Consider the following 15,791-nt stretch of genomic DNA (forward strand, 5'->3'; position numbering starts at 1 on the left):
CTCTTCTTTAATTTCTGATTAATTGTTTTTAATTAATGTTCATTATTGACAAGTTTCTCCTCAATGAATTGGCAGCACTAGCTGTATTATCTATACTGATCATGATCAGTCAATGTGTTTTTCTGCATGTTTTACAATATCTCTATGATATTATAGCCATGTTCATATACATTTGATATATTCAAACCAAGCTTAATCGTTATATTCTCATGTAACTTTATATGCATTATAAATGATAATTCCATTTGTATGAATAATATCTTTGGGCTTTTATTATATACTAACTTGCAGCCCATGCCATGCAAGTCTGTATAAGTTTAGTCTCAAAGAAAAGGAACATATTTTTTCCTGAAATAATCTCTGTGATGTAATATTCTATTACCAATTCTGCAAAAAAAAAAAAAAAAAAAAAAAAAAAAGTCTTATAAGCACAAGCCTTCTAACAGACTCCCTGAAAATCCACATGGCTTAGGCCTTGTCTGAGGGCAAGTACAAGTTACCTTTCCTCAGATGTTAACAGACCCACAGGAACCTCTCTGTAATTACAGGTACCCTGTAGCAAATGCTCAACAAAGGGTCCTGAGCAGAGATGCCTTGTCTTCTGGCTTTTAATCTGAGTCCCAAAATGGCATATTTGCTTCTTCTATATTCTGGTTCCAACTTTGAGTATGCCTTCTCAGATCTACTGAATATATGCCCTTTGTTATCATGAGCCTCAGTGTATTTTAGAAATGGGTCAGAATGAAATGGGCTTCAAAGATCTGGACAAGGAAAGCCTGACTCCTCTACGTCTTCCAAGCCTAATCTCAATCTCTCATTCTTCTCTCTCTCCTGTCTCTTCTCAACTCTTGCCTCTTTCCTCTCCCCCCTTACCCTCTCATCTTGCTGTATATAGTCCTGGGATACTCGGCGGCACTATCACACCTACATCTCCTCAGCATCACCTCGCCACCTTGTACTCAAAGTATTCTAACAGCCTCCCGACCTGCCCTCCTGCTTCCACTCTGTCTCAAATAACAGGCACTATGATTCTTATATTATCATTAAAGTAAGATTTTCATGTGGGATGCAAGTGTATGAATTTTGATTATCTACTGTGATAGATCCATGTCACACCAATCAAGATAACAGAACCTTCCCTGCTTCCCAACAAGCACTCTCGCACCCCTTTGTAGTGAATCCCCCCAACAATCACTGTTCTCTTTCATCACCATTTCCTCTGCTTGCTCCTGTCTCAGAGTCCTACAGTAGACACTTGTGATGTGTGAGCCTCATTGTCAGTTTGACTAGATTTAGAACCACCATGGAAATGTGTAGCTGTTGAGCTATTTCCAGAAAGAATTAACTGAAGAGTGCCACACACCCTAAATATTGGTGGCACCATTGATGGGCTAGGGGCCCAGACTGAAAAAAAAGGAGAAAGGAACCAAACATTCCTCTCCGTCTGCTCCTGACCATGAATGGAATATGACCACCCACCTCACACTCCCGCCACCATGCCTTCCCCATTATATTGGACTGCATCCCCTCAAACTAGGAGCCAAAATAAACTCGCTCATCCTTCAGTTGCTTTTGTCAGGCATATTGTCACAGCAATGAGAAAAGTAGCTATATATTTGCCTTCACTCATGCAAATAAGGTGTTGTGTGTATCAGTAATTCATTATTTCTCATAAGTGGTTTTTGTCTCTCTCTAGTCCATAATTTGTTTAGTTTCTTATTGATGACCTCGGGGATGTTTCCATTATTAAAAACAAAGTTAGTATCAACCTTGGAGCATACATTTTTGAGGACATTTGGGTCCATTTCTCTTTTATAAATCCTTAGGAATGAAATCAACATAAGTTAAAGCTACATTTGCATTTACTTTGTAAAACCAGACAAATGGCCTTTGAAAATAGCCATTGTCTCACTGTAAACTCCTACCAACAATGTAAGAGAGCTCTAGTGTCTCCATTTCCTCAGCGGCGTCCTCCATCTTTTCCCTTCTTACCAATGAGTAGGACGGTGTCACATTATAGTTTAAAGCGTACTTCTCAGATAATTAAATACCTTAAGTATATTTTCATATGCTTACCGGTCATTTGTGGATTTCCAAGTTTTTTGACACTTTTTAAATAAATGTCATTTTATCACTAAGCTTTTATAACTTATATTTCTTGGATACAAAGCATTTGTATCTAGACACAAATTTTAAAAAGTATTTTTATTTTTTATGCATTTATTTACTTATTTATTTGTTTGTTTGTTTATGAAAAAGACATAGGGAAAGAGAGAGAAAGTCTAGGCATGTCCAGGCCTCCTGCCATTGCAAATACCACATGTACTACTTTGTACATTTGGCTTTACATGGGTACTGGAGAATTGAACCTAGGCTGTCAAGTTTTATAAGCAATCGCCTTTAGCCACTGAGCAAACTCTCCAGTTTCTAGACACAAATTTTGTCAAATAAATGCACTGATATTTTTCTGATTTTATAATAGTTTTTTTGCTTATCTTAATTGGTTTCTTTTTTGATCCATAGCAGTTTTAATTTTTATGAAAACTAATTTATCAATTTCTACTTATACATATTTAATGGGGTTGGGAAGATCTTCTCTAAGGAATCCTATCTTATCTATAAATGTTAATGTGCTCTAAACAATTGTATAATACATCTCAAATTATTTTGTGTGTAGTATGAGGTAGGGATTTAGGCTTAGTTTTTTTATATTTGTTCCAGAATCATTTATTATAAAGATATTTCTTTTCCCAATGATTTGCCTTAAAAACATTATCAAAAAAACTCATGGTCTGGAGAGAGATGGCTTAACAGTTAAGGCATTCACCAACAAAGCCAAAGGACCCATATTCAATTCTCCAGTACCCACATAAAGCCAGATGCACAAGGTGGCAAGTATGTTTGCAGTGGCTAGAGGCCTTGTTACACCCCCATTCTCCCCCCCCCTCTCTCCCTTTTTCTCTCTCTGTTTCTCTCAAATAAATAATTTTTTAATTCAACTTCTCAGATTTCTTTCAGGACTCTATATTCTGTTTTCTTGACATGTGTGTCTTCCTTATATCAAAAGTCATATGACCATGAATAGCTTTATACTAAACCTTGAAATCCTGTAAGATCCTTTGTACTTTTGGAATCATCCTGCACTATGTGATGAAGATGCTATAACCATTTCAACATATGCATAATACTGTGTGGAACCTTACCCCCACCACCATAACTGAAGTCTTCAGTGAGTCCAGCTATCATTACAAGAAAATCTAATCCTCCCCCTGTAGCCTCTGTGTCTGGCTGCCTTGTCCCTTCAAGGTTACTGAGGCCACAAAGTAGAGTATCTACGCAGAGTGCTGGAAACATTTGCTAACAAAGACTGTAGCCAGGTACTTCTGTCTTCCAGAGGCCTTTGACTGCTCTGGGAAAGCTCAGCACACGACTGATAAAAGGCGACATTCCCATGGCTCTACTGATGGGTATTTTTCATTTCATGAAGACATTATTGCTGCACTATGAAAAAGTAGGGTTTTTCCAAATTCTTGTTTCAAAGTTAATATCTTTTCTCTTGGCTTCCTACTAAATACCTGTGTGCTTTGGAAAGTTTTCTAGTTATCGGTGTAAATACAGAATTGACCAGCGCTAACACAACACAATAATGAATGTATCTTTCTGACATTACTAGCTAGATGCACAAGCTTACTTTCTGCTAGTGGAAAGTACAGCATTTTACATTAATTTTAATGGAAATTTATGGTTACTTGTAATTTTTTCCCTTGAATAAATATTGCACTAATTATCTCAAATTTTAAAAAAAAATTTGTTTGTTTTATTTTTATTTATTTGAGAGCGACAGAGAGAGAGAGAGAGAGAAAGAGGCAGAGAGCAAGAGAGAGAATGGGCATGCCAGGGCTTCCAGCCAATGCAAACAAACTCCAGATGCGTGCACCCCTTTGTGCATCTGGCTAACGTGGGTCCTGGGGAATCAAGCCTCAAACTGGGGTCCTTAGGCTTCACAGGCAAGCCCTTAACCATTAAGCCATTTCTCCAGCCCTCAAATTTTTGAAGATTAATATATTACCATTTAAAAACTGGATAGAAGCTGGACATGATGGCACATGTCCTTAATCCAGCACTCAGGAAGCAGAGACAGAAGGATCACTATGAGTTCGAGGCCACCTTGAGACTACCTACTGAGTTCCAGGTCAGCCTGGGCTACAGTGAGACCCTACCTTGAACAAACCAAAAATAAATAAATAAATAAAAAGTTTTTCTTTAAAAAAAACTGGATAAGTGGCCATGAAATCACTGAGCATTTCTTCAGCACTTTATGGGTGCCCAAGTGCTATCTGAACAACCTAACATGCAAGGTATCATTTGCTTTTCACATGACCTAGAGGTAAGCACTATTGCCAGCCACTCACAACAAATGAGGAAGGAAAGTGGGACTCAGAGAAGCAAGAAACCTGACCAAGAGCACAGGCTCATCAGCAAAGGAGACAATATGAACTCTTGTCCATCTGACTCCAGAATTGTACTTTGATCTCCTTAGCTTGGCTTTTCAAAACAATATATAGCTTTCCAATTTGGGCCCCGGCAGTATGGTTCCCACAAAGAAAGGTAGTGAGAGGGCAAAATGTGACAGCTTTGCCATGTGGCAGGAAGGGAATCACTGAGAGTCACCAATGCACTCCACTTCCATATTTGGATGGCCAAAAGTGACAAAAGCTTGCCCTTGCATCTTGAGGTTAGGATGGTCTCTCCCCAGGGTCCCTATGAAGTCATCACTGAGCTTTTTGTTGCCTCTCACACTTTGGCTTGTCTAGGTGTACTGGCTTTGCCAACAGCCTTAGCTATTAACACAGTAGCCCTGACCCAGCAGATCAGACACCAGGAAGATAGGGACTTCTTTCTGCTTATCTCGAGTTATAAGGTTCAGTTTCCCAGCCTTTGTTTCTTCCCCACCATAGCAGAAAAGCTATGTAGAGTACAGTTCACAAAGCCCAGGCTATGGAGTCAAGCAGCCATCTATGGATTAAATCCTGTGTCTGCTCCTTTTAGCATTTAACTTCAGATCAATTGCCCCCTCCATTATCCCTATGGCCTGTAAAATGGGGGATCATATTTACTTCCAATTTTCCTGGGAAGATTCCTGTTGTGGTGATGGTTTTGAAACAGGGTCTCACTATATAGCCCAAACTAGCCTTGAATTCTTGATCCTTTTGCTTCATCCCTTTGAAAACTGTGATTACTGGGTCACTGGTGTTCACCACCATGCCCATATTGCTAGGATTTAGACTAATGTATGAAAAATAGTCATGTTTCTGCTGCTGGTGACCTACCTTTCTAGTGACTGCTCCTAGTCTCCTCTCTGGTCCTTTAATAATTAACCTCCCAAGTGCTAATTATTATTATTAAAGGCATGTACCAACCATGCCCACTATAAAACTGAGTAATTTATTAATCACAGAGGTTTTGTTTTGTTTTTTTTACAGTACTAGGGGCTAGAAAGTTCAAGGCTGAACTGACAAGCATTGTCTTGCTACATCATCCCATGGTGGAAAGCAGAAGGCTAAAGAACAAAAAAGCATCCTTTTAGAAACAACTAATTCCCATAACCAACTCACCCCTCAGTAATGGCATTAACCCATTCACGAGGTATGTCTTCACAGTGAAAACCCCCTTAAAAGTACACCTCCCAACACTGTTGCAGTGAGGTTTAAGTCTTTAACATGGGAATTTTGAGGGATAAAGCAAATCATAGAGTATCTTTGATGCACACTGTTTCATAATGTTGACATGGTTCAATTCATTTTATATAAATTTTAACAAAAAGGTATTTTTTTAAGGGCTGGAGGATGGCTTAGTGATTAAGGCATTTGTCTGCAAAGCCAAAGGACCCAGGTTCAATTCCCCAGGACCCACATTAGTCAGATGCACAAGGGGGCACACGCATCTGGAGTTCATTTGCAATAGCTGGAAGCCCCAGCATGTGCCCATTCTCTCTCTCTCTCTCACTCTCTCTCTCTCTCTCTCTTTTTCCCTCTTTCTCTGTCAAATAAAGAAAGAAAAAGTTTTTTAACTTTTAATTTTTTAACTTTACCTATGTTTTTGTCAAAAAGCTGTTATTATGTGAAGCCTTTCCCTGAATAATAATCTTCTAATATTTATTAGTTTGGCTCTTATATTTGCATAATTAATACATAATGGGTAAATTTTGTATGTATTCTATAAGATTTTGTTTTGGTTTTTTTTGTTTGTTTGTTTGTTTTCAGAGGTAGGGTCTCACTCTAGCTCAGGCTGACCTGGAATTCACTATGTAGTCTCAGGGTGTCCTTGAACTCACAGCAATCCTCCTACCTCTGCATCCCAAGTGCTGGGATTAAAGACGTGCACCACCATGCCCAACTTTGTAGCCTATAAGATTTGAGCCCATTCTTTTTGCAGCTGGTTGTCCCAACACTATTTGTTGATAATATTGCCCTTTCCTCATTGAACAGTCTAGTCTAATCATGCTTGTTGAAAATCATTGATAAAGCATAGAAGTCCTTTCTAGGGGCTCTCTATTCTCTTTCAGTGGTCTGCATGTGTATCTTCATGCCAGTAAAACATTGCTTTCATCTCAATAGCTTTATAGTAAGTTTTGAAATCAGGGAGTGTGGAACATTGTTCATTATTTTCAAGGTTGTGTTGATTATTCACAGTCCCTTGAAATGCCAGATACATTTCAGTTTAGGTTTTTCTATTTTTGCAAAAGAAAATCTCATTACATTGAATCTAGTGTTTGATTTGGGTAAAACTGACATTTTAACCATATTAAACCTTCTAATCCATGAACATAGGATGCCTTTTCATTTATTTATGTTTCTTTTAGTTCTTGCAGTGATATTTTATAGTTCTCAATACATAAGTCTTTCACCTTCTTGGTTAATTCTACTCTTTGATATTTTATTGCTTTTGATACTATTATAAATAAAATTGTATTCTCAGTTTCCCTCTGGTTGTCATTATTGGCACATAGAAATAAAAATAATTTCTTCATGTTGATTTTTTATCCTATAACTTTACTGAATTTATTTATTGGTTTTATCTAGAATATTTTATGTGGTCATTACAGTTTTCTACGTATAAAATCATGTCATCTGCCAACAGAGACAAGTTCACTCTTTTCCTTTCTAATTTACCATGTCTAATTTTTTATCCATAATGTCTGTTACTATCTGATATACCATAAGTATATTTGTTTATCAGTTTATAGTGGATCTCCTCCTAGAATAAAATGTATGCTCCATAAAGACAGGTGTTTTGTTGTTGTTTATTTGTTTGTTTGTTTTTGTTTTTCAAAGTAGGGTCTCACTCTAGTCCAGTCTGACCTGGAATTCACTTGTGTAGTCTCAGGCTGGCCTCGAACTCACAGCAATCCTCCTACTAAGCCTCTCAAATACTGGAATTGGAGGAATGTGCCACTATGCAGAGCAAGACATGTTTTATCTGCTTTGTTCCCTGGCTATTGATGTCTGGCTTATAGTAGAAACTCATTAAATGAATAAATCATCTCACCTAACATATAGAAAGGACTTAGAAAAGAAAATGATAGCAAGCAATAATTACTGCTCATTTTACATAAGATTTTTTTACATAAGATTTGATTGCATAAGTAATAATTAAATCTTAAAAATGAAAAGATTTATTTATGAAGAATGGTTGCAGTGCCAGGAAATAAACAGCACCATGATTCCAGCTGCACTGAAGTCTCTTGGCAGACAACTCACTCCCTGGCATGCCCTGTTAAGAAATCCCTACTGTCATCACAGATGACAGCACAGTGTGAGCGCCAATCTATACAGAGGGACTTCGATAAACAGGCCACTTAATCCTGTCATCTCTGTTCAACTCCTGCACAGTATCTGGCCTGGTCAGAATTCTGGCCAAGTGGCCAACATCCAAGTCTGTGGAGCTGGAGCTCAGACAAAGATTCCTGCCAAAAACAGCACAAAGGACCAAGATCCATGGCAGGCTGTCACAACCCACTAGGAAAGAACTGGGTTCCAGGACAAACAGAAGCCAGAGAGCCAAAGAAGGATCCAAGGCCAATGCAGCAGAGTCAAGAGTTCAAAGTAGGCAGGTCAAGAGCCAGTCCTGAGATGGGATGGGAGATGTATGCTCTGTCCTGGTCTATAAGACCATTGCTAGTATTTGGTGGCAACTGGGTGGAGCCTGAGCAGAATGAGATGCCATAAAGGACCAAAGGCAGGTTGACATCCTTGGCTTCTAGACTTGTTTACTGCTCAAATAATTTTTTTCAACCTTCTTATCACTTCCTGGGATAAAATAATTTGATATCTCAAGAGTTAATCATAAAAGCAACCATTTTCCTCATTCTTTCTAAGACAACCTGACCTTAAAATGTTATTCTACTTCAGAAATCACCCACATGGATCTCTCTAAACACAAATGCTCCAAAATGAAACTATCTACATGACTATCTAAAATTCCAATCAAATCATAGTTGAAATACATTTAAGCATAAGACCATCACTCTACAAATTCCCCCTCCAATCTACTGAGTCTAGGCTGCTGGAAAACTATAGATGTTTTAGGTCAGCAGTTCTCAAACTTTATGGTCCCCATACCTCTTTATACAACTACTAAGGGTTCCAAAGGGTCTCTCTATATAGATTATACCTTGTTTCCGTATTACTAATTCAAATTGAAAGCCTGATATGGTACATGCAGGTAGGCAACTGCTGAAGAAGCAGAGGAAGGAGTTCAGAAGTTTGAAGCTAGCCTGGGCCACGTCTTACCTGGGCATGGTGGCTCATACCTATAATCCCAGCACTCTGGAGGCTGAGGTAAGAGGATCATAGTGAGTTCAAGGCCACCTTGAGCTAGAGGGAAAACCTTTTTCAAAAAGTAAGTTTTTTATTCATTTTAGTCACAATAGCACATTCATTATATGTTAACATAAATGGCACAATTTTATGATTCCACAATATACAAAATATCTCAAAAAGAATTCAGTGCAAAGAATGGCATTCATTTTACATTTTTCAAATAGTTTTAGTAGTTGTCATAACTAAAGATGGTTAGACTTCCATATCTGCTTTTGTTGTGATTCATTGTTCTGGTTGAAGTTTATGATGATAATCTGATACCAGACACATTTGGTTGGGTATCTACTTTTTCATTTATTTGAGAGAGGGAGAGGTAGAGAGAGAGAGGAGGAGAGAGAGAGAGAGAATAGCATGCCAGGGCCTTCAGCCACTGCAAATGAACTCCAGATGCATGCACTTCCTTGTGCATCTGGCTTACATGGATACTGGGGAATTGAACCTGGGTCCTTAGGCTTCACAGATAAGTGGGTACTAGGCCATTCCTCCAGCTTGGGTATTTACTTTTCATGTTGCACCTGAGTCTTAGACCACACTTTAAGAACTTTAAGAACTGGTTCTCACCAGGCTCTGCTTGAACCAGCAAGAGCAAAACTACAGGGCAGAAATTCTCTCACTCACACCAGCCCTATAACATCAGAAAACCTGAAAGAGGAGACAACAGGGAGTAGCTCCAGAACAACTTCAGACACTCTCCACATCCTCCTCTTCCCCATGTACCAGATCCAGGAACCAATGGAGATCTCAGGCTAACCAAGGGATTGGAGTCACCCCTGCCCCACACAGCATGTAGCACAGCTGACCTAAACAGCAGACCCACCTAACCAATTGAACAGAGTTTACAGTACACCAAAGAAGGAACAAACTTCACACTCAATGTTGGTGAGACAGAAGGTCACCTCAGAAGGTAACTGGGCTATGTTATACCATGGCAACAATACTCCAAGGCTATAAATACAGGCTTATGCTGGAAATGCCAATTATACCTTCTCTATCAGTACAGGTTATGAAAGAGAAGAAAGAGAAAGAAAGATTTCACAACCTAGCCCACTAAGAAAAAAATTACTGACATGTTAGATCTGATGTACATTTAGAGTTTGCCCCTCTATTTTGTTTAATTTTTTAAAATATTTTATTTATTTGTTTACATAGAGAGAAAGAGAATGAGCACGTCAGGAACTCCAGACACTGCAAACAAACTCCAGATGAGGGTGCGACTTTGTGCATCTGGCTTCACTTGGGTACTGAGGAAGGGAAACTGGGTCATTACACTTTGCAGGCAAGTGCCTTAGCCACTGAGCAATCTCTCCAACCCTGCTTTGCCATTCTTAAATAAGATTATTTTAGGGTTAATTTGTGTCACTTTTGATATTTCTTAGCTTGTAGTACCTTTTCTTTCTTCTTTCTCGGGGGTAGGATCTCACTCTGAACGACACGGACCCGGAACCCGCTACAGCCCGGGAACTTCTGCCTCCCGTGTGACAGGATGAAAGGCATGAGCCACCACAACTGGACAGTTTAGGGCTTCAGTTTTGTTAATTTGCCTGATAGTTTTAATCTCCACTCATGCATAAATATTCCATGCTAATTTTGTTTGTGTTTATATATTGGTCAGTTGGTTTTTAGGATTGTTCTGTATTTTTCTTTACGTAATCTACCATTGGAATCTTTCTACTGCTCTTTTGATCCACAACTGGTTTTCATTCCTCTCTTTCTAACCTTTTATCCAGATTCTCTCATCCTTACCCCTCATCCTTATTGTCCAAAACTATATCCTTCCATAAACCCAACAACCTCTAAAATCTGAAAATTAATAGCACCCCAATTTCCCTCTCCCAGATACTTGTGTCACATCCATTCTGTGCCCTCACATTAGTTCACCCTACACTGACCCAACTTCCCCTACTTCTAAGTAACCAAAACCTTAGCATATTTCTACAACTGATATAAAGGAACATTGTTGTTAATTTGATACTAGGACATTTATATAGCAGGCATATCCAACAGCTTGGGTCATACCTACTGTTAATCTAGATGTAATATAGAAGCCACATCTAGCATGTTCAGCTCCTAACCTGAAGCTATGACTACTGATTTACACATCTAAAATTACAGAAGATAAAGAGAAAATCAAACCATTGAAATAACTCAAGATACAAATATATCTATGCAATAAAACAAGACAAACAAAAAAATCAAGGCAACATAATGCCTCCCCAAATTATAAATCCAAAGAAATAACCTCTAGTGAGACTGAATTATATAAAATGCCAAAGAATTCAAAAGAATGATTATAAGTATATTCAAAGAAATAAAAGGAATCAAGGAAGACAACAAACTCCTGAAGGCAAACATAGGATATCAACTTAACAACATAAGGAGGTCAATACAAGATATGAGTAAGGAAATAGAAATACTAAAGAAATATCAATCAGAAATACTAGAAATGAGCTGGGCATAGTGGTACATACCTTTAATCCCAGAACTTGGGAGGTAGAAGTAAGAAGATCACCATGAATTTAAGGCCATTCTGAAACTATATAGTGAATTCCAGATAAGCCTGAGCTAGAGTGAAACCCTACCTAAAAAAAAAAAAAAAAAGATGGATAGATAAATACTAGAAATGAAAAGCACAGTAAATCAAATTAAAAAATATTCTCTATAAAGTCTCAACAATAGAAGGGATCAAGGAAAGGATAGAATAGCTGATCTTAAAGACAAAGTGGAAGATCTAGAATATTTCAACAAAGTGAAAGACAAACTTATAGGAAGGTATGGGTGGGAATTTCAAGACATTCAGAACACTATGGAGAGATCACACTTAAGAATTCAGGCATAAGGCTGGAGAGATGGCTTAACAGTTGTGGCACTTGCCTCAGAAGCCTAAAGACCCAGGATGGATTCCCCAGTACCCACATAAGTCAAATGCACAAGGTGACGCATACACCTGCAGTGGCTAGAGGCCCTGATACTCACTCTCTCTTTCAAATAAATAAATAAACAAGAATTCAAGTATAGATGAAGGAGAAGAATTTCAATCTAAAGACACACTAAGTATTTTCAATAAAATCATAGAATAAAATTTACCCAAAATAGCTGGGCATGGTGGCACATGCCTTTAATCCCAGCACTCGGGAGACAGAGGTAGAAGGAACACCATGAGTTTGAGGCCAGCCTGAGACTATGCAGAGAATTCCAGGTCAGCCTGAGCTAAAGTGAGACCATAAATTTACCCAAAATAGGGAGATGCCAATAAAAATAAGGAGGTATTTAGGTCCCTAAATAGACAAGACTAGAAAAGAACTTCTCAGCACCATGTCATAATTAAACTACTAAACATGCAGACCAAAGAAAATATATTAAAAGCAGTAAGAAAGAAGCACCAAGTCACCTACATAGGCAAGCCCATCAAGATGACAGCAGATCACTCAACGCAAACTTTAAAAGCCAGGAAAGCTTAGAAGGATGTATTCTAAGTGCTGAGAGACAAGTGCCAACCCACACGACTATCTCCAGCACAGCTATGTCATGCTTGAAGGAGGATCAAGAACTTTCCATGAGAAAAATAAGCTAAAGGAATGCATGACTAATAAACCAGATCTACAGAAAATACTTGGAGGGGGCTGGGGAGATGGCTTAGAGGTGAGGGCACTTGCCTGTGAAGCCTGTGGACCCACACACAGGCCGCACTTGCACACAAGGTGGCACGTGCGTCTGAGTTGTCTTGTAATGGCTAAAGCCCTGTCATGCCGATTACCAAGCTCTCCTCACTCTCATAAGTGAAAGACAGAAAAAGGAAACTGCTTGAAGGGATCTTTTGGACTGAAGGGAAGGAAAAGCACACAAGTGAGAGCACAGGATAACTCAAAGCACAGTTATAGTGGATGACTTCAATACCCTCTTCTCACCAGTTGAAGGGCATCCTGGAGATAAATAAATAAAACAAATAAATAAACAAATAGAAAAGCATCTGGATTAAATGACACCATAGAACAAATGGAACTAACAAATATCTACAGAAAAATGCGGCAGAACACACATTCTTTTCAGTAGCACATGGAACGTTCTCTAAAGTAGACCATGTATTAGGACACAAAGCAAATCTTAATGAATATAAGAAAACTGAAATAATTCCTTATACTCTATTCCATAATAACAGGATTAAACACAAATCAACAGCAAGAAAGACTATAGAATATACACAAACCCATGTAAACTAAACAATGAGCAACCAAGTGATAAACCAGTCATTGAAGAAATCAAGAAGAAAATTTAAAAAAATTCCAGGCTGAAAATATGACTCAGCAGGTAAGGCACTAGCCTGCAAAGCCTAACAACCTGAGTTTGATTCCCCAGTACCCATATACAGTCATATGTACAAGGTGTGCACACATCTGGAGTTCATCTGCAGTGGCTAGAGGCCCTGGCACTCGCTCTCTCTCTCTCTCTCTCTCTCTCTCTCTCTCTCTCTCTCCTCTTTTCCTCTCCTCTCTCTCCCCCCACCCTGGAGTACTTGCGTTAAGTGCTTATAATAATGGATTAGAGAGGTCACAAATAAATAACTTAACACTACTCCTTAAGACCTTAGAAAAAGAACAAAGAATGTAAGAGCCAAAGAAGGGAAGGACTGCTTTCAATGTTGCCTTCCAGACACAAAATGGCCTTGATATTCATAACCTCACAGGGCCTGACACTACCTACATAAGACCTTCATAATAGGAGGAAAAATTGATGACATCAAAATAGAAGAGAGACTTATTGGAAAAAATATGGGATTCAATGGAGGGTGAACTTTGAGAGATGGAAATAGGAACATTAGTGTGAATTATCATGGTTAAAAAAAATTCTACATTTATGGAAACTATCAATAAAAAGTTTAAAAATAACAAGAACAAAACAAACCAAAATTAGTAGACAGAAAATGGAACACAGACCTTAATATCAGACCTAAAAGTCTGAAACTGCTAGCTAATAAAGTAGTGGAAACACCTCAACATATAGGCAGAGGCAAGGACTTTGTGAACAGAACCCCAGTTGTTCAGCAAGCAACACAACTAGTCAATCACTGAGACCTCAGGAAAGCACAAAGCTTTTGTACAGCAAAGGACACTGTGACTAGACTCATGCGGCAGTCTACAGAATGGAAAATCTTTGCCAACTAGATACATCTGACAGAGGATTTACAAAGAACTCAAAAACTAAATAATAAGAGCTGGAGGGATTGCTTAGTGGTTAAGGCATTTGTCTGCAAAGCCAAAGCACCCAGGTTTGATTCCCCAGGACCCATGTTAGCCAGATGCACAAGGGGCACACGCATCTGGAGTTCATTTGCAGTGACTGGAGGCCCTGGCACACCCATTCTCTCTCTCCTTCTTTGTCAAATAAATAAAATAAAATATTTAAAAAAAAAACTAAATAATAAGAAAATCAAACAACCCAGCCAAAACCTGGACTATAGAACTGAATAGAGAGTTCTCAAAAGAAGAAATGCAAATGGCCAATAAACACCTAACAATAAATTATACATCCTTAGCCATGAAGGAAATAACCCTAACACCTGAAACACAAGACACTGGAGAGGGTAGGATCAAATCTGACCTAAATCTTCTACATCTTCCTTTCCCCCCTCCCTCTCCCTCTCTCTCTCTCATCTCTCCAACTCTTGTATATTAGTTATCTTTTTCCTCATTTTCTTAATGGGCACTGACCTGTAACTCCCAGTACCAGCATTGGGCTACCATCCACAATGAGCTTTTGATCAGAGAGACATACAAGGTTTCCTAAAAGAATGACAGATTTCTGTCAGAGTACTTGATGACCCACCTAAGGCTAGTGGTAAGACCCTATTGCTGAAGACACCATATGCAGCTGACACGTAAAATGGAACAGCATGGCTGGAAGCCAGGAGAGAGTCAGTCCCCAGACAGTCAGCACATCTAGTGCCAGAAGGTGCTACATGGGCGACTGGGGAAAATGACCAATATCTGTCCAAGCAACTCATGATCTAACCTACTTGGCAGCAAAAATCCTGTTGTGATGCCCACACAGTGCGATAGTGGCACACAGCCATGGTGGGGAACCAGCTGCTCTTGATTTGGCTAACTGATCCCCTCAGTGGTACAAGACCCATAGCTGGAGCTGGGAAACAATTCAGAACCATATCCAAATATAAGCCCACTCTCCAATATCAAGCTACCTTCAATCATGGGCTATAAGAGGGCCTACACCTATTAAACTCTCTATAAAAAAAAGTAAGGGTTATCTCATTTGTCCTGGTGCTAACTTACTCTCCGTTGGAGAATCTGCTTCTCTTTTTCAGATAGATGCAGATCCTAAGGAGAGAGCCACCCCATCATACCTCAAAAAGGCCCCAGCTGAAACTAAGAATAATGGGCAAAACAAGCAAGGGTGCTGTTTTCGTGGTGAACCAGGGATCAGCACAAGGGTGAAGGGAATCGACACAGAGAACAATCAACTCCTACTAAATCAGATATCCAGAGACAGAGAGGCCCCCAACACCTCATCACTGAAGCAGACCAAAAATGAACCCAATATGGCTCAGGGAAATTTTGCAGAAGAGGGGTGGAAAGAATGTCAGAGCCACATGTTGGGTCATGATATGCAGAGACATTTATCATACCCATAACTGTGGGCTATCTCCACAATGCATGACCCATATACCTCAACAAGGAGGGGCCTTATATATTGAATAAGGGGAGGGTGTAGGACATGGATGAGCCTAATAATGGTACCAAACTGCCTGTATTAGCTGAATACAAAACTAATTTAAAAAACTAAATAATGGGCTGGAGAGATGGCTTAGCGGTTAAGCGCTTGCCTGTGAAGCCTAAGGACTCCGGTTCGAGGCTCGGTTCCCCAGGTCCCACGTTAGCCAGATGCACAAGGGGGCGC

General features: G+C 39.2%; 1 protein-coding gene across 1 annotated transcript in view; it reads right to left on the reverse strand.

Moving 5' to 3' along the window:
• The window catches only part of Acoxl (acyl-CoA oxidase like), a 396,521-nt gene extending 388,650 nt beyond the window's left edge, over positions 1-7,871 (reverse strand). Inside the window, 1 exon segment of the mRNA XM_045148384.1 lies at positions 7,719-7,871. Coding sequence (XP_045004319.1) covers positions 7,719-7,871 — 153 coding nt within the window.
• Between the last annotated feature and the right edge of the window lie 7,920 nt (positions 7,872-15,791).

Source organism: Jaculus jaculus, chromosome 4, assembly GCF_020740685.1.
Source record: "Jaculus jaculus isolate mJacJac1 chromosome 4, mJacJac1.mat.Y.cur, whole genome shotgun sequence".
Taxonomy (NCBI): Eukaryota; Metazoa; Chordata; class Mammalia; order Rodentia; family Dipodidae; genus Jaculus; species Jaculus jaculus.